Source organism: Malurus melanocephalus, unplaced genomic scaffold (assembly GCF_030028575.1).
Source record: "Malurus melanocephalus ecotype Western Australia unplaced genomic scaffold, MMel_1.1 scaffold_128, whole genome shotgun sequence".
NCBI classification, from domain to species: Eukaryota; Metazoa; Chordata; class Aves; order Passeriformes; family Maluridae; genus Malurus; species Malurus melanocephalus.
In genome coordinates this window covers 640827-660041 of record NW_026623360.1, presented here as the reverse complement: position 1 = coordinate 660041, position 19215 = coordinate 640827, and the positions used below count along the sequence as shown (strand labels likewise).

General features: G+C 47.0%; 1 protein-coding gene across 3 annotated transcripts in view; it reads right to left on the bottom strand.

Annotated features, from left to right (window-relative positions):
* Positions 1-4980: 4980 nt before the first annotated feature.
* The window catches only part of ITPR2 (inositol 1,4,5-trisphosphate receptor type 2), a 240651-nt gene continuing 226416 nt past the window's right edge, over positions 4981-19215 (bottom strand). For all 3 annotated transcript variants that reach the window (XM_057370513.1, XM_057370515.1, XM_057370514.1), the window contains 2 exons: positions 7167-7328; positions 4981-5936 (listed from right to left, as the gene is read on the bottom strand). In XM_057370513.1, the coding sequence (XP_057226496.1) occupies positions 5850-5936; positions 7167-7328 (249 nt within the window). In that variant the 3' untranslated portion in view covers positions 4981-5849. The remainder of the gene's footprint in view (positions 5937-7166; positions 7329-19215) is intronic.

Here is a 19215-nt window from a genome sequence, read left to right as displayed (position 1 = left end):
AAGGCATTACAGGAAAAGCTGAGGACATGCTGGAATCCACAGGTTTTGTGTCAGCTCCGTGTTATTGGGAACAAAGCCTGTGGAGGACATTGCAGGCTTTGGGGGCCAGAAAGGAGTAACTTATAAAGGGAATTGTAGCTGGATCCCCACACTGCTCTTGCCATCTGGATGAAATCCTAATGGACCTTGTGGTCAAGGACATGCCCAGGGGCAGGGGTCTCACCTTACCTGTGTGGCAGCTCACAAAGGTGGAGACATGGAGAAAGAAACTTCCAATAAAAAAAAAAAGGGTAACTGTTGGCTGTTTGCAGCCAGAGAAACACGGTGAAATGGCAAAGTTACAAAGGCTGCTTGTCTTGTGCCCTGCAGCTTCCTGCCCTGGCCTGAAAAAGTGCAGCATATAAATAGAGTGGGCAAGCATGAGCTGATGATTGCAATACACCACTACAAGTTTAAAACCTCCACAGCCCAAGTTTCTTTTGAGGTATTTTGAATGATTTTCTGCAAATTTGAGATGTTCATCCCAGGCACCAGCAAGCAGGAGTCACGGTCCTGCGGGCATCCCGGGACAGCRAAGAGGTTAGCAGCCTTAAATCTCAGCTTGTTCCCCTCAAAAATAATCTTGGCAGCTTTCTCCAGAAAATAAGCACGTGTTTTCCAAAGAAAACATCCTCGTCTGCAGATGCTTTTGTCACAGCAGCAGCAGCAGCAGTGATGGTGGAAAGGGAGGAGCAGAATTCKCTTGCAGGCCACGGCAGTGTGAGCCAGTGCCGAGGGAGAGGTTTGCTCCCTGAAACACCTCTTGAATTAAAATGTGCCTTGGGGGAAAACATTTTTAAAAAGAAAAGCCTTGGCATTAGGATTTCAGYCCTGCATGTGAAACTGCTCCCCTTTGGGCTTAGAAGCTTAATGTTRGTTTGGGGGCTTTTTAAGTATGACTGTAATCTGAGGTTGAAAGCTTACTGCATGAAACCCCATTTTCTCTTAGGATATCCTTTTTGCAAAACCATCTAGCAAACTGAGTAGTAAACAAGCTCCTTTATATTTAACCTTAAAATCATACCAGAGAATAAAAAATAAAGCTAATTCTACTCAAAATCTCAGCAAGTTGGTGTAATAAGTGCACGGGAGAAACAGCATGCTCTATTTAATAGGATTTTTCTTACTAATTAATTAGCAAGATTTTTCTCACTAAGAAGAGGTTTTATTCTTTTCCTCATTAATATTGACTACCTGTAAAAAACATAGCTGGGAAAAAAGAAAGAAAGCACTTGTATGCTGTAGTTTACCTGCCACAGGTTTGTAGGGCTCTTCCTTTTTTCACACGAGCACAGATTTTCTAAGCCGAATTTGTCTCAGTTGAGAGACACAGTGGTTTTAAGCTGTTTGTCTTCCTCAATTCTTTCACCCTGATGAGTGGGGAAAGCCCTCGGCCTCTCTYTCAATGTGTTACTTGAAAGAGTTACACTAAAAACATGAAAAAAGTTCACAAAGAAAAGCCTGCATCATAGTAAAAGAATCATGGTATCATAAAGGCTGGAAAAGAGCTCTGGGTTCATCATCCAAATCATGTCAAGCTCTCCACCTCTGCATTTGTGTCATTTGAGGGCTAGATTCCCAAAATTATAGCCTTGGACTGGCACTGGGAATGCATGACAGGCAGCGAGAGGCTCCGAACACAGATTGCCCTCCACGGCCACTCCCACGCGTGTGAGTGTGAGTGTGAGTGTGTGAGTGTGAGTGTGACTGTGTGAGTGTGTGTGTGAGTGTGAGTGTGTGACTGTGTGAGTGTGTGTGTGATTGTGAGTGTGTGTGCGTGTGTGTGTGAGTGTGACTGTGTGAGTGTCACAAGCTCTCCCGTGGTGGGGACAGTCCCCTGACAGCCCTGCGGGGACAGCCCCGCTGCTCCCGGGGGACACGAGGACGGGATGTCCCTGCCACCCGTGACACGGGGGATRCTCAGAGCCTCTCACGGCGCTGGCAGCAGCTCCTCCCTCCAAACAAGCGGAGCAGCCGCAGCTGCCGCGCCCCGGGCACACAAACCCCGCGGCTCTTTGGCTTCATCCTGCTCCTCTCCACCCGTGTCATCCATCCACCACCATCCCTGCCCCTCTCCACCCGTGTCATCCATCCACCACCATCCCTGCTCCTCTCCACCCGTGACATCCATCCACCACCATCCCTGCTCCTCTCCACCCGTGACATCCATCCACCACCATCCCTGCTCCTCTTCACCCGTGACATCCACCACCACCCCGCTCCTCTCCACCCGTGTCATCCATCCACCACCATCCCTGCTCCTCTCCACCCGTGTCATCCATCCACCACCACCCCCGCTCCTCTTCACCCGTGACATCCACCACCACCCCGCTCCTCTCCACCCGTGTCATCCATCCACCACCACCCCTGCTCCTCTCCACCCGTGTCATCCATCCACCACCACCCCTGCTCCTCTCCACCCGTGTCATCCATCCACCACCATCCCTGCTCCTGTCCACCCATGACATCCANTCCACCCGTGTCATCCATCCACCACCACCCCTGCTCCTCTCCACCCGTGTCATCCATCCACCACCATCCCTGCTCCTGTCCACCCATGACATCCATCCACCACCATCCCTGCTCCTGTCCACCCGTGTCATCCATCCACCACCACCCCTGCTCCTCTCCACCCGTGTCATCCATCCACCACCATCCCCGCTCCTCTCCACCCGTGACATCCATCCACCACCCCTGCCCTGCCCACCCTCACCCAGGGCTCCCCCGGCACTCGAGCACCTCACACATCCCAGTGCCACCCAACCTCCGGGAACAGTGGCATTCTGACCCATCATCCCAGAAGGAACAATTTGGGATGAAATTAAACAAATCCTTGTTTTCATTGCTGCCTCCCTCYGTTCAGGGCTGTGCCACTGAGGGAATGGATGCTCACCCACAGCCTGGTCCCCCAGCCAAGACCACCAGCCTGGGTTTCCTGAACCAGAACACACATTTCCCCCCAGCCTTGGCACCAAGAACGAGACAGGCGTATATAAAATGACACACTTTATTAAAAGTTACATTCAGCAGCAATGGACATATTTACTTAAGTAGATTTTAACTGTCAAGGAGCTTATAATTATAAATCTCTCTAAAGCATTAAAAGCTCTTAGATGTTTTAACTTCTTCGCAGTCATTTCATATAAATAGGTAAGGTAAATGATACTTGCCTAGGAAAAGGATACCCCAGCTGCATTAAACAAAGATATACACATAAACATATGTATAAAACAATGATTTTTGTTATAAACTCATTCATGGGCCTATTTCACAATCTTTAAGTCTTGGGGCCTGGCCCTGCAGCTATTATCTAYGCAAGGAGCCTCCTGTTTACATTACCATGTGTGAGTGTACAGATTTCTCACATGGATGAGAGAAGGGCAGGGCCTAAGCTTTGACAGAAACAGCAAAAATGTCAAAATGCTCAGTGAAATATATTTACAATCTGTGCAAGTAGCATCATCTACTGTTACCAATTACAGAGGTCTCTCTTGGAAGCTATGAACAGCAGAAAGGCACCGTGGCAAAGGCAAACCTGAATCTGTTGTGTCTTTGTTTTTGATGCTGTAATGTCCCTTCTGAAGAGCAGGATCTGGGCTCCTGAGCCCCAGGGGACRGGGTCTGGGCTGTGAGACAGAGAGAGCACCAGCAGCACCCGACTGCAGCCCTGAGCTCGGGGCACAAACCCATCGAGCCTCAAGCTCTTCCACCTCCAGCAGCAGAAACCTCCCCTGATGTGCAGCAGTGCAGCTGCTTTTTCTGAGTGTAAACAAGGAAAGTGCCAACCAATTCCAGTATTAGCCAACCACCCACCCCCCAATAAATAATGAGAGTTAAAGTTATCTTGTGATTGAACTGTGCTTTGTGTTTTATAACCACACGTGTGAGGAAGAGGAAATTGCTGTTGCAACAGAAGCTGTGACTAGATCTGATTAGCTGTATGAACTAATTTGAATTAATACAGCTACAGGGTCTGAGTCTCTACCAACTTACTGCTGATTTTATATTTGTGGGCAACTCCTTTGGCCATCACCTCTCAAAAACAGGGTGCTCTCTGGACTAAAGCCAACAGAAGGGGATTTTCTTCCAGTAAAATACCTCTGATTTCCACACCGTATTTTTGAAGGACACAATTGAAGGCAATTGGAAATGTTTTAGTGGTAGAAGATATAAATATATAACTAAAATATATTGCTTTTATCTCAGTCACATCACTGCCACAAAAAAATAAAAAAAGAAAAAAAAAAGCTTCAAGAACTGGTTTGAATTGGGGATAAAGAGTGAAATGYCCCTTCCTTCCCTTTGCTCTAGGTTTGATTAGAGCTAAGACAACAGCATTTTTCCAGGAGGAACCTGGAAAATATTGACACCAGTAATAATGTTTCCTTTGATAAAAATGGCTTTTATAACAAAATTGAAACATCACAGGGGAAAATCATTGCAAAAATATTTTGGTTTAACAAGTGACTCCATGTAACAAGAGGAGCATTTTCAAATGCAAGACAATATCTGGTAACCAAAACCCACTGAAAACGAAAGTGAACTGAGAACTCCCATTAGTGCTGGTCAAATTTTCTCCTAAAAGACAAAAGAGTCCCCTAGGGCGCCATGGAAACCCGGTAATTTTTCTTTTAAGCCATCCCAAGAAACACAGGACGGAGCAGAAACCTGCACAGGTGACTGGGCTGCTGCCTTTTGTAGGGCCAAGTGCTGGAGGGAATTTCTCTGATCCTGCCCCTCTGTTCCCCAGSAGCCAGGCCAGGCCTGAGCCCCTGGAAGCAGGAAGGGCAGGCAAAGCCATCAGCCCATGACCCTTAGCTCAGAGGAAAGCTGGCAGAATATGGTGCTTATTTACTCAAGTCAACTTTCGCTGAAGATGAGTTTATGGAAGGTAATGACACCATTACAGCTCTGTGCAGAAAGACATTTCTAAGCTTTTTNTAAAATCCCATACACGCTTCAAACTACAGATATATTTTTTTTTTCCTGAATCCTCCACTGGAACTTGAATTTAAGTTAAAAAGTTTAACTTCTCAGTATGTGAAACCTCAYGGCCACATTAATCGAGAACATCTGAAGCCAGGGGAAAGAAATCACTTCCAGTTATGTTGTCAGTGTTATGTGCATAACATTCCCACAGATGTAGATCCATTGTGCTCCACGTTATAAATAAGAAATTGCATGGTGACAGCTTAAATTCAAAAGCGTTAATGTTTCTCTTTGCAATTTTTTTTTCTATTTTTTCCTTTATTTCCCCCCACCCCAGTCTTTTGAGGTTTCTCCCCTTTCCCTCCAAGTAGAAGTTACTTGAAGCAACATTATTGCTTACCCGACTGACATATTTACGGTAATTAAAAAATAGTAAATGCCAAGCAAATATGACTAATGTTGCTATTTGGCAAGTGAGCCAGAGACGACCTATTGATCCCGAGCCAGGCTGTCGTGTTTGCCGTAACAAACACCTCTCCTTCTTCTGCTCAGCTCGCTCCGGGCAGAAGGCAGCTCCCAGGACACGGCCACACTGTCCCMGTCTGTCCCAGCCACCCCTGGAGCCGCCGAGCTGCAGAGCCGGGCCAGGGAGGGAATACAAACGAGMTGCCTTTATCGCTCACATTCTAGGTTGTGGTCCCTCTCAACCATGAAAAACAGCTACAAATTGTTCCCAGAGCTAAACCACTTAACATCTTGGCACTTGGTTGTTTTTAACTTTGTAACAATAGGCACTGTTCACTCCTCTCAATCTCAGTTTTTTATTCTATAATAAAGCAGGAATACTGATGAAAGGCTAGTCACGGCTTCTCCCCGTGGTATCAGGGTGGTGGCATGTGATGATTCACATGGGGTGTGTTTGATCCAAGAAAACCCAGCCTCTGCTTATTCTTCCTTTGTTCTGTCATCTAAGGTAGAAAGGCAGAGAGAGACGAGTTGAGATTTTTTTTTTTCTTTTTACTATTATTTAGCAGTCACAGAGCAAGATACATATAAGCAAAACAACAGGGAGTGGAATTCTTTTCTTCAGCACAGAAAATTACAAGTAAGAGATGTCTTTGAAGTGAGAGATCTGTTTCCTGCAAAGTACGGACATTTCATTCTCATTTATACATTATTCTTATCCCCCGGCAGGTCTTACAGTGTATTATTTGTGCTGCTATTATGTTGCGTAGCCCTGCAGAGGGTCAGCATTTGCACTTGGTGCTGTACAATCACAGAATTAAAAGATGGCCTCGGCCACACAGAGTTTAAATTTAAGCCAGAAGAGAACAGATTCAGCCAGAGGGGGATGAAAAAAATCCCACCAGGATGGTGTGGGTAAGCACAATAAGCAATGGTCTCAGCACAYCCAGCCTACACCTTTGTTGGCTTTTTCACAGCAAAAAGTTTTAAGGAGGGATTTAAAGGAGAATAATTAGATAACTCTGTCGATGCCACTGAAGTGCTTCCCATAAAGAAAACACACAGATGGTTTTCTGAAACCGTAATGAGGGAAGCAGAGGTGACCAGCATCTGTAGCAAAAAAGGAGCTGGCCTTTTGATCCTGAAGGGAGAGCAAATACCCATGATGGTGTAGGCAGGAGGCAGGCTTTAAGGGAGGCTTTAAGGGGGCCAGCAGCTTGTGCTCTGTACCGGAGAGAAGAGGGACCCGCAGGAGAGGCACCAACACGAGGGTGGCACAAGCAAAGCAACAGGCTGTGCACATTGTTGTCACAAGGGCACTGTTGATGTTCCTGCTGGGGGGAAGAACCCAAGGGCTGGACACAGAAGGCTTTTTTCCTCTGGGCTCCCATCAGTATGCAGCTATTCCTGACACCACAGCGCTTTCAGTGCCGGGTTATGCAGCGCCCCAGCCCTTCTGCAGTTTCCCCTCTGTCCTCACACACTCACTGGGAGGATTTAATGACCAATTCCCCCTCAGTTTTTCTCCTTACCTGATCTGTGTTGTTGCCAACAGAGTACAATTTCACTCCAAACCCCTATCAATGTATCTACCCAGAAAGCTTACTGGAGGGAAAGATAAAACCTTCCCTAGACAAAAGTCTCTTTTGTAACACTGTCTTGACTGTGACCKGATGAAAAGTAGCGCCTTCACCCACACGTGCTCACTTTGCTACCCACGGCAGGGCACTTACCTGTTCCTTGAGCTCAGCCAGCTGACCAGAAAGCTGTTTTACAAGGCTCATGGTCGACTCCAGCCTCTCTTGCAGGTTCCTGATTTCATTTTGCTCACTGTCGCCTTCATTGCTAACCAGAGACATGGCTCTCATCCGAGGGAACCAGTCCAARTTCTTCTCCTACACGGGCATTAGAGAAATTAGCTGTGTTAGTAGGGGTTTATGCAGGGCTGCTAAGCTGAGACTAAAGAATGAAAGAGGAGAAGGACTTSTACTCAGTGGATGACAAACAGCAAGTGAGCTTAAGCAGTAAATTAAGAAGGTATTTCAAATGAACAGTTTTATTCTTGGTTCTCCTTAGCTACAGAGAAGGTACCTGGAAAACCTGAATACATTCTGTGCACCTGTATTGCAGCATGGGCAGTGTTGGCACATTGATCTGTGGCTCTGGCAGGCAGAAATGCCCCACTGGGAAAGCTCCTCTGGTGCACCAGCCCCAGGAAAGCCTCAGTGCTCCCCGTGCTTTGCTCTTGAGTGCATGCAGGGACACATTTGCCCACCGTGTCTTCAGCCTGGCTGGGCTCCATCCATTTCGGCTCTCCTTGCAGCAATGTCAGTGACCAACACCGGGAAAACAAGACAAGAGTCCCCCAGAGCAGCCTCAAACATTTCTACTGGAAGAGCAGAAGGACCTGGATCCAGCTGCCCACAAGAGGAGATTTGGGCTCCTGGGAAGGGCTTAGACTGCAAAGTGCTACTCAGACTGTGCAGCCCCACAGACAAGGACCCAGCATTGCATGGAACAGCTCTGAGCTGGCTGTTTCTTTATTCGTGGACTCAGGCTATGAATTCAGTCAGGATGAAACCACTGTAAACACACGCCATGAGGMAGGAAGGTGCTGCGTATCTGCACGAGCCTGAATTGTCTCCATGGCTCAGGGGCACAGATATTTGTGTGCAGAGCTTAACAGATGGAGGAGACGGAAGGCTGCAAGACTGGGAGGAGTGGCAGCCATGTGGAAAGCAGCCTGCTTTGCCCTGAGACACAGGGAACAGGTCCTGCAGGGGCCATGCATGACACCCACCTCTGCCCTGCACCTTGCGGGGAGTGGGAGGATGTGGTCAGGACATGTGCACGGGGTTTGCAATGGGCCTCTCTGGACACGTGCACTTCTTTGAGAAGAGAAGCAGAATGAGCTAAAGTGTGTTTCTTCYAGTCCCCAGAGCTGCAAATGGCCCCACACAAACAGAACTGTGTTGGGAGGAATAGAAAGGAGTTCTTTCCAAAAGTCAAGGCACCTGGCAGGCAGGAGCTCTGCTGCTTATGTTGTCTGGTATTTGGTAAAGTTTAAAGCATCAAACTTATCACAGTCTTAGACTTTGCCTCTATTTTTCCTATGAAAATAGAGAAGGCAGCGATGATTCTGCAGCATTTATAGCTGGGCAGCTGTGCCTGAGCAGGGTCCAGGAGGGCTGGCCCAGCTGGGGATGCACCAAGGCTTTATCCTGCTTCCAGGAAGATTTCCTTTCAACTCTGTAGTGCTCTGCCCTTATCACCAAACCCTCCCCTCCTACAGCAGCATGATTTAGAAATAACCAAGCTAAGCCTGGGTAAACATGGAAGAACCTAGAGTATTCATGTTTGCCCACTATTTATGTTAGCCCCAGTCTCCTCTATTACCCTGGATAAGATTAAATGCAAAGCAGTATGAATTTGAGCTTTTTTTGCTTCTTTTTAACTCAAAATTCCCCCTGAGTTTTTGTCTGGCTGTGCAACCCCTGGCCCTGTCACTAAATCAACAAAGATGTCCGGGGATTTGGAGCGTGCCCCTGGGTTGCATTTTGTAGCCCCGGGCTGTCAGCCGTGGGCGCTGGTGGAACGAGGCCTCTGTGCTCGCCGCTCACTTCTCCAGCCTCGTGATCTCATTATGACAATTTACTGTGGTTACGCATGATGCCATTTTCAATGGGTCATAACTCATTCAAATCAAAACCTGTTTTCACCAGCTCTGCTGGTGAGCTGGAGAGGAGCGCACGTGACCCTCCCTGTGGATATCCCCAGCTGACACGCCGAGCGGGCGGCTCCTGTTTCTGCCGCATGCGTTCCTGCTTACAACACCGGCATTCATCTTCCACCAGTACGGGCCGATATTTATTTTAAATTTATTTTGGCTGGGTTCTAGCAGAGCATTCATCACGTGCCTGGTGTCGAGCACAGGTGTACTCATTTATACCGAGCTCAGTTTGTGCACAGTGCCTTTCTGGATCGATGCCTTTTTTTCTTTTTATTTTTTGCAAAATGTTTGCCAGCAAATTTGTCTGCCACTACAGGCACAGAACTTTAATTCAAGGCAGCTACAGCKAACAGAGCTGCATTTGTACCTGAATGTTTCCTGGAAAGCTCTGGTATCTGCACCCATTACAGCTCCTCTTGAAGCACCTGAAGTTACCAAAGGCCATGGGAGCCCWCTGAGGGAACAGGAGCCTTTTCAAAGCTCACAACAACGCCAAAGTTCCTAACGCCAGGCTGCACAGGGAGAGCAGTCTGAGGCTCCATCATTGTGGTTCCTCTGTTTGCCGAGTACTGCTGCCAGGATTGTGAAATGCAMTTTGCTAGTTTTGTTTTTTCCATCTGCCACGCCCTCACTCCTCCAGGACACAAGGCAGAGACCGCCGGCTGCTTTGGAAAGATTTTTGTGGACTGACCCTGCAGCCCACTGCAGCATCCAGAGGAACACCACACAAATCCGTGCGGATGCCAGACATCCTGGCTCTCCCAAAGCTGCCAGCATCACCTGCATCCCTCCTCCTCAGTGTGACATTGCACTGCCTGGAGAGAGGGATGGCCTGGAGCAGCTGGAGATGGGGAYRGGGCTCACAGCGCCTCACCCGCTGYCACACGACACTGTGGGGMACATGAAGCACATGTGGCTCTTCAGGGGGAGCCACCCTGCACCACGTGCCCGCTCATCTCAGCCACCACGAGCCCCCGAGTCACRGGACTTCAGCAACAGACTCCGCTCRCTCACGTGTGYCTGGTTTTTGCCTTCCTAGAAATGCTGTGATCATCTCTTCCAGGAAAGAAATCCAGGTGTGGCTCAGTTACAGATGAAGAAAATCTGTGCCTTTTTCCCCCTAAAGTATGGAGGTTCAAGCAAGGACTTGATCAAAGTTCTAAGAGAAGCTGATGGTTTGAATGGACCAGAGAACTCACAAAAAGATGCTGCTGACTTCTCTAGGCAGCAGAGAGACAACAGGTCAAGCACCTGCCCATAGGTCCCATGTGGGAGCTGTGCAGGCCTTGTGCTTCTCAGCTGCAACACACATCTCATGAAATCAGTCCAGCTGCGGATTTTTGTCATGCAAAGGATCAGAAAGAWTCAAAATTCAGTAGGAGACACATTATAGCCTGCCAAGCTGTCTTTTGGGTTAAAAATACCTACCTAGCTTTCACTGATAGCTCCTTTATAGTGAACACAGCAGATACTTTCCCTTGCTGAACGGCACACTTTTGCCAGTCAATATGATCTTACTTTTTCATTGCATTATGAACTACAGAACTTTATGAAAGGGCAGCATGAAAATTAGCTTTGGCAGACAGCTCTGTTTGCTGAGTCTGTACCACAAACAAACAGCAATTGGTGCTGGGGACAAAAAACTTTTGATCACAAACCTGCCAGGATCCAGAAGGCAAGTTGGACAAGGCCTCTTGGCCAAAAATTTTCATGATCTGTTAGTGTTCATGGGGGAACACGCACTCCTGTGACTGCTCAGCAATGGGAAAGCTATTTTTACTCCAAGGTAATTGCTTGCCAATTAACTGGAGGTCATTAACATGTTTGTACAACCCTAAACATTTGTTCTGGGACTTAAAYGTTTATGGGCTCGGTCCAGGGTTCACCCTGACCAACACCTTCGAGCCATAACGCGCAGGAGCACTCCTGGGGCTTTGCAGGATGTTACCTGTCACGCCTCAGCCATTACTCCTAGAAATCCAACCATTCTGCCCAGGATAGCAYTCAGTCAGGCATTCTGAGCCCTGCCTGGAACCGAGAGGCAATTTGGAGGAGGAAAGCAGGCTGCTGGCAGGGAGCAGGGCAAACCTCTGCAAACAGCTGTCACGGGACTCAATCAGCAGCCACCAGGTTAGCCTGAGGTGACACAGCTTGAGCATTAATGAGCTCACGGAGGGTGAGCTATGTGAATGGGACGCTTTAAATGAAGTAGCTACCTGAACAAATAATTAATTGCTAAAATGAACCAAAATCTTCCTTCTAAGCAGCCATGGTTTAAGGCAGTGTGTTGTCAGTTGTTATTGTTCTTTCATTCTTGCACAGGACGGCAGCTATTCACAGCCCACCTACGGATCACAGCATCTCCCTGCTCCACRCTCCTCCCGCAAGCATAACTTGTGCCTTGCAGGATCCATATTTAAGCAGACATCTGTGTCCAGGGCACAGCGTCAGCCAGACAGGAAAGCTGCAGGAACAGAAAGGAGCTGCAGCCTCCTCTCCGCCAGTTCAGCTGGGGGAAAGGAAAAAAAAACMAAAAGGGAAAAGAGGCAGGTGGGGTGAGCCAAAAGGCTGCAGGCCAGAGAGACTGCACACGAGCAGAGCAGACATTCACTGTGGTGATCCAGCGTGCTCGCTCCCTCTGTCCTCCCCCTCGGCTGGCAGCGCTCCAGCCGCAGGCACAGCTCCCCCAGGGCCAGACCTCTGTGCCAGTACTCTGGGTACACGTACCCGATGTGCCCACGGCGAGGGCACATGCCTGAGAAATCACAGGRCTTAGAGGATTTGCTACTTGCGCCTGCTGAAAAACCTCAAACGCTCTGTCTCRGAGAGGCGGGCTCAGAGCAAAAGTCTGCGTCTGCCTCCTGCAGTTTTCTGTACAACTCTCTCCTTYCCTTCTGGGGGCTTTCCAGGGGATGGCAGAGCTGTGTGACAAGTACTCCTTTGGTAAAATATTGCCATTTTTCTGACTTTGGTGGCTCTGGTTGAGCAGGGATGGAGGAAAGACTGAAGAAATCTGTTTARAGTTTCTCTACTTCATTTGAAGCCTCTCTTGAGCCATCCCTGTCCGGTTGGCACAGCCAACTGGCTTCAATCGAGCTCTCACGCTGAGCTGAATCCATGCCTTCAGAGTAATTGGCAGAGGGATGTTTCTTTAGGAGATGCTGGTTTCACAGGCTAGCAGCRAGATGGATCAGCTGCAACCAGCAGGAAAGACTGGGCTGAACCYTTAAAAAATAGATTACTAGATAACAGTGAGAGAAAATAGGTCAAAGAATAGGACAAGGGGGATGAAGTAGAGGAGCAAAGGCAGCCTAATGCATACTTTCAGCCAGTGCTACTGCCACGGGCTGTGAGTGCCACGCCGCCGTCAGCTGTGCCAGACTCTCATTTCCCCAGCACACTCTAATGCARTGACTCTCAGCCCTTTCYACCCTGTGACCCCCTGTTGCAACAYGAARACAAGCCCTTTCAGGACTTCCCTCCTATCTGTTCACCAAGAAAAGCGGTGATTCCTGCTCCTGACTCCTCCTGGGTTGTGACCTGYCCAGCTGCACACACCAGGGCAGGGGACCGGCCTCCGTGTCCCCCAGCCCACGCTTCCGCAACAATCCTTCTCTCCTCAGTGACTCAGCCAGGCTGTCATCACGAGGGCTGTGACCTAACACCAAGCCTGAGAAAATAGGTGTGCTGGCAGCCCTCTTGCTCCTCACTCAGCTAAATGGTCACTGAAGGGTGCACAAGAGGAGCATGGACATCAATCACCCCAAAGGTTTGACACTGGCGCCTTCGTGCGCCACGCTGGGCTGTCCTGGAACACCTTTTGAGCAGGCAGCATCACAGCAGCAGCCTCCAAAAAAGGCTCCTTCAGCTTTAGGAAGACTGAGCCTCTTTAGGGACTGCAGCCCCTGAAGTGTCCATCGGGGTGGCCAAACTCTGCTGCACCGGTGCTGAGGAGAGACCCCACTGGTGACTCTGTGCTCTACGTGGCTGAGGAGTGGCACCCCCAGTCCTCTACAACGACATCGCTGCTCTCCAGCAGGCAGCCCCTGCCCTTTCAGGCAGGAGAAGGCACAGTCCCTTCCCCTTTTCTGAGCCAGAACCTTGAATAAATACTTTAGCACTGGGTACAAAGAGATCTGTTTACTGAGAATTATTCTGTAYGTCTGAAATGCAAATAAATCCATCCATTCCCTCCCCAAATAGGAAGCCCATGTAAGCAGAGAGGGATCAGTCCAAATGACCTTTCGAAAGCTATTTTTTTTTGTCTAGGGACAGTCTGGTCCTAAAAGTCTGGAGTTATGTAGCTCCTATAGCCACCTTAAAAGGGGATTTTAAAGATTTAAGCTACCATGTGCTTTAGATGACACAGGGCAATAACCACTTTGTGATTTAATCACAGACAATAATAATTTGGTTCAGTGCATGATTCAGCTAATCCACAATTTGATAAACGTTCATCCTAAACTACAAACCCAAATAGCTTTCTGCAAATCCTGTTTGACACTTTAATGTTAAGACTGTATTTGATAAGCAATCTGTGCTGTACAAGAATATAGGGAGGGAAATTAGGAATTGTTATGCATCTATATGCATCCACAACAGTAATTCAAAGAAAATAAAAATAAGCCTTGGCAATTACAGATAAATCTTTATGTAACAAGAAAACTAATAGGTTTGGCTGGGTYTACACTGGATTGATACATGCTACAGCTCCCACAGCTCACAGAAAAATAGAAAAACCTGTTTCCCCCTGAAAGAAGGTTGAAATCACAACACAGACCCACTGTCTGCTTTAGCAGTGTCATTGATGCATTTACTTTCAYTTTAACTTGGCTGAATGTTTTCGAGGGCTGCAACAGAATCTATCACCGTAATTCGGAGTAATTGTGAGTTTTTCTACACTGATATCCCGGCCAGGAAGTTATAAATGTCTCAGTGTTTCTGTATCAGCATTCCCACTCATGATACCTCTGCAAAAGTTATGGTGAGGAATGACAATAAACCCCAAATTGCAATTAATTTTCTCTGATGCTCTRTGGGGCAGTTCTGACACTCAGCTTGAAGCTCTGTAAAGGACACACACMTGGTGTGTCTGGCACCACAATATTTCTGCTTATCAAACACACCTAAGGGACTTGGCATTTACCTCCAAAAGATGGAAACCATCATGAAATAATTTTTTCCAGCCAGGGCCATAAGTTTGAACGTGCTCTCACAGCACTGTTGTGGGCAAGCCACATGCAAACAGCAGGCCCATGAGTCACATCGTGTCCCCAGAGAGGAAAAGGCCACCCTGACCTGYAGCAGCCAGAGAGCAGACATGGGAAGGGATCCCACTGCAGCAACTCTGCCCTGGAGGGTGGAAAACAGAAACCAAACTGAGCGGCTTTGTCTCTGACAYGGCACATTCCAGCCGCTCCAGGTGKAACCCAGGGATCACAGTGGGCTCAAGTGGGAGCCATGGAACAACTCCTGGTGCCTGGAGARCCTAAGCTTGTGTCCCATCCCAGAACCGCTCTCCTGGAAGACACATTTGCTTCTCACGCCATCCCTTCCCCATGGCACGTTTTCCTCAGCTGTTTCTTCCTTCTGCTGTTTCAATTGCTCTCTGACACCTTCTCTCTCTCATAACCCTGATCAYTGATATTCTCCTCTGCAAATCTTCAAGAATCCCAACACTACGATCAAAAGCTAGGATTTGGTTCATAATATTTGCGCCATTAAAATAGATACAATTATAGATTTGTGTAAAACATGAGTTTATTTTTCCACATTCCTATGTTTTCATGTTGTTAGTGGTTACGAGACATACTTTAGGAAAAACACTTCAGATTATTCATTTAAAATAATTAAATTATTTCTGATATAATCCCTGGATCTGGTGCATAACAAAACATCTGGTACAGAGGTTAGAAAATAAATGTTCTTGGCTTTTTTTTTTCCTTTTGTTAAACAGATGTTGTTGATACAAAACACAGAACTGTAAATCATAGCCTGCATGTGGACACAGACTGTCACTACTGAGCCGAAATTTACTGTGGCTAGATAGAGGTTTGAAACAGCAATGAATCACTGGCTTACTAACTTTATTCACGTGGGTATGGTTTCAATATTCTGACATTAAGTGCACATGTCCTTAAAGAAAGGACCTTCCAATGGCAGCCTGGGAGGCTCTGGTTTGCTTCCAGCTTTCTCAGTGTGGGAAGCACAGAGTAATGCCACAGGGTAAGGTGGCAGGTCTCTGTCTGTGCCCTCACAGCTGCCAGGTGCCTGATGTGTCACTATGGAACCCCATGAGCTTGGCTCCCCCAGTGTCACACGGGGCAGCTCCGGCACAGAGAAGGACTGAGCTGCCCACACAGCCCCAGCACCGCCACCAAAACGCCTCCAGCTCTGACTTGTTCCTCCCTCTGCTTCCCCTGCTGCTCCCGACAGCGTTTCAGCGAGTTCACCGATGGTTTGTGGGCCAGGCTCCCGCCGAGCCCGGCAGCGGCGTCTCTGCTTCCCGTTGACTTTGTTTAGAGTGACCAGAATCCGATGCCTCTCCGGCCCCTGGCCATTCCCGCTCCCACACTGCTTGCACCAGCAGGCTGAAGCCCACACTTCTCCCATTCCTCTTTTCCTATTGATTTTCCTTCACAAAACACGCCAGCAGCACGCTCYAGACACTGAACTCCAGACAAAAGCCGTGGCACAAATCCCACTGCAGCAACGTAAACGCAAACACACCATGTAGCACCAGGCCATAGATGATGTCTCCTCCTTAGAGATATAGGTACCATCCAGCAAATTCTGACCTGTTTTGGTCAATGTGTCTGCTGGTTTGATCCAGGGATCAGGGTCTAACTCCATGGTTAAACTCCAAGCCCTGAGCTCTACTTCCTACCTTTTGTAGCACAGGATTCAGGAGTATATTTGTTGAAATTTACATTTTGGGTTTTTTTTTTTTTCACATTTAGCTTTACTTCTCTGGTCCTGTCACCTTTTATTTTGCAAGTACTGTCCATTTTGTGGCTTTAACTCCAATTTGGTGTAACAGAATCTTTGGGAAATACAAAGACTCAGCTGGAGACTCGTTTTTCAGAGGCCCAGGACTTGACCTTGTTCTCAGCTTTACACAGGCAGAGCTCCGCTGATTGCAGCACAATTGTTCTGGTTTAGGATACTGCCAGAGTCGAGGCATTTTGAATCCTGATCTGAATGTTCCTTCTTCAGGCCCATTTTCACTCTGATGTATTTTGTACATGGGGCACTATGAAAGGACAACTGAAAGAACAACACTTACGCTGAAAATTAGTATGACTTATTGACTATTGCCACAGAGAACAGCTCTGTTAACCAGTGATACAGCCACGGACACAACTGACACATRCACAAAATCATAGAATCATTAAGGCTGGAAAAGACCTGTAAGATCATAAATGCACACCCTCAAGCACCACTCAGAGGAGAGGAATAAGATCTAAGTTTCTCTGCGAAGCATCTCTTGACAAAAAAACACCAAGCAATGGCCAAGGACTGKCCCCACAGCAGCTCTGGCTGCAGCAGATCCCACAAGGTGCCACCTGCCCACTGGGATGGAAGCACAAAGCACTTTTATTCCCTTCAGGAAATAGGTGGGAACCAGCAAAACTGGGTCCTCAAGGKGAAACATTCACTTGTTCAGGTTGGTGTCTACCGTGCTTTGTTTTCAAAGCTGCAGGAATAGATCAATAAAAGAAAAACCACAATGGTACTTTGTGACCCTTTWTCTGCCTATACTACATTTTCATTTAGTGCTCTTGCTAGGAAATATTAAAATGGATCCTCTGTACAGATCTGCTTTTTCTCTTTTTTTGAAGCTGAGCATTTAAAATGGTTTGCTCTGTTCAATTAAACTGAATTTTCACTTGAAAACAAGCAGACCTGAACTGAAGATTTCACTTCAGCAGCACCCAGCAAAACGAAAAAMAGAAACAAATATTTTAATCACACATGTATAAAACACACAGGGTTCATTAAACATGATTTGAAGTTGCCTGCTTGTTTTGGAGGCTCTTTAGAGCTCCTACTAACCCAAACTCACAGACGTGTAATATGCTTCCTGATCTATTGAATTTTGGAGGATGGCTGTAGTGGGTTCCATTATATATAAATTGGATGCAGCCAATTTACAATCTCCGATATATACTTTTATCTCAAAATGCCCTGTGAGGCAACTGTGTAAAGTACTTTATCAGGGATTGTTGTTGGTAATATTGCAAGAATTCATGATGTAAAAAATACATCAATGTCATTTAAATTGAACAAAATGGTTTCCTTTTTTTTTTTTCCTTGTAGAGCATTTTTAAGCATCTTCTCAACAAATTTGTTCAATAAATACAGTATGAAACAAACATTTTGCACTTTGTCCCACAGATGCAATTTGCCAACCTGATTGATTTCTTTCTCTACAACTAATCTGATTTCTTTAGGCTATATATCTTCTCTTTTATTAAAGATGATGCAATCTTAGCTTTTTATCATACACACATCCACCACACAAAAAAAGAGAGCRGATTCTGCAAACCAGCCTTGCAACCAAATAGAAAAGCCTGACACAAATCTCATAAAGCTGATTCCAAAAGATAAATGGCACAATGAGACAAAAGTTGCACAAATTCAGAAACTTATCCATGCAGAGTAATATGGGCCAGTGGATTTTTCTTCCTGTGACAGATRCAACAAACAAGTAACTTCATCATATCTATAGCACCTTGTAAATAAAGCTCACGCTAATGTTGCACCAAATTCCCCCAAATCTTGCTGTCTCTGCACTGTCAGAGGTCAGAAGCAGAACTGCATTTTTTGTAGCCTTTCCTTGGTTTACATCCTGTAGAATCTCAATGCTGTTTTTTTTTTTTTTTTTGTCCAAACAACTTTAGGCCTATTTGCTTTGAAAAGGAGCTCCTGGAGACAACAAACTCATCTCCCTGTTCTTTTACTGACTGCCCTCATGTCTTTGGGGAACGCTGCAGTCCTTCCCTTCCTCAGCATCTGCAGTTATCTGCCTTGGCTGTGGACAATTTTTCAGCCTCTTTCCCATTCAAGCAGCCAGAGGCTTAGTACCACTGTAATACAAAGAACAGTAATTGTTTTCAAATGTTGCAATAATATTCTCAAGGAGCACTGAAGTGTTTTGTGTCTGTTGCTTCTCCCATCGAGAGAAATCAAATTAATTCAGCTGACACATTCCAGGATCTGCTCATCACGTTGTTCCTCTGGGSTTCAACTTCTTATCACTAGCTGTGATCCCGGTAAAGGTCCAGCTTTCACCAGGCAAAGCCAGCACAGCCAATCCCAGGAGAATCAGGGCTCTGTCACTGCCAGGATTTTAAGTGCAACAGTAGGTGCCTATCCAGTGCCTTGGAGAGCCTTTCCAGCCCTTGGAATCACAGACTAAAGGTCTGCCCACACACAGATCCATCTCAAGCCACAGGCTTCTTTAACAAAGGGATAAAAGATGGCTTTTGCAGGCTGCCTGGAAAGTTAACAGCTCCAGTCTCTGGCAGGTCGAGGCGAGAGCGGATTCCAGCTGGGAACCGCAGCCCGTGTCCTGCCAGCAGCGCTGCTCGGCTCCGGGGCGCTCCAGCTGGAACCCCTCCACTCCCTGTTCCTGGGGATGTGCAAGTTTCAAGGAACACGGCCTCATGTCCAGACCCCTCCTCGAGTTTCTAAGGCCAGCAGCAAGCAAACAAACAGGAACCCAACTCAGTTCATTTATTTTAATTTGCAAATTGAACAAGCTGAAGTTGGAAGGAAGAGAAGGAGGCTGTGATCACATTGTATTAGCAAGGCAGAGTCCATCTTTGTAGCAAAATCTTTGAAGTCTAAATACTGGTCAATAGACAGGTGGCCAAATCTTGAAAACAGAAAGGAAATCAAGCTAAGCTTACAAGTGAGCCACARTATCACAGGGGCCAAAAAGACTGGGTCTGGCTAGCATCAAACCACTGATTGTGGATCTCAGGGGTGAAAAAAACCCAAATATCAATGAATATGCTTTTGAGGAGTTTTAGGCTCCACTCCGTAAC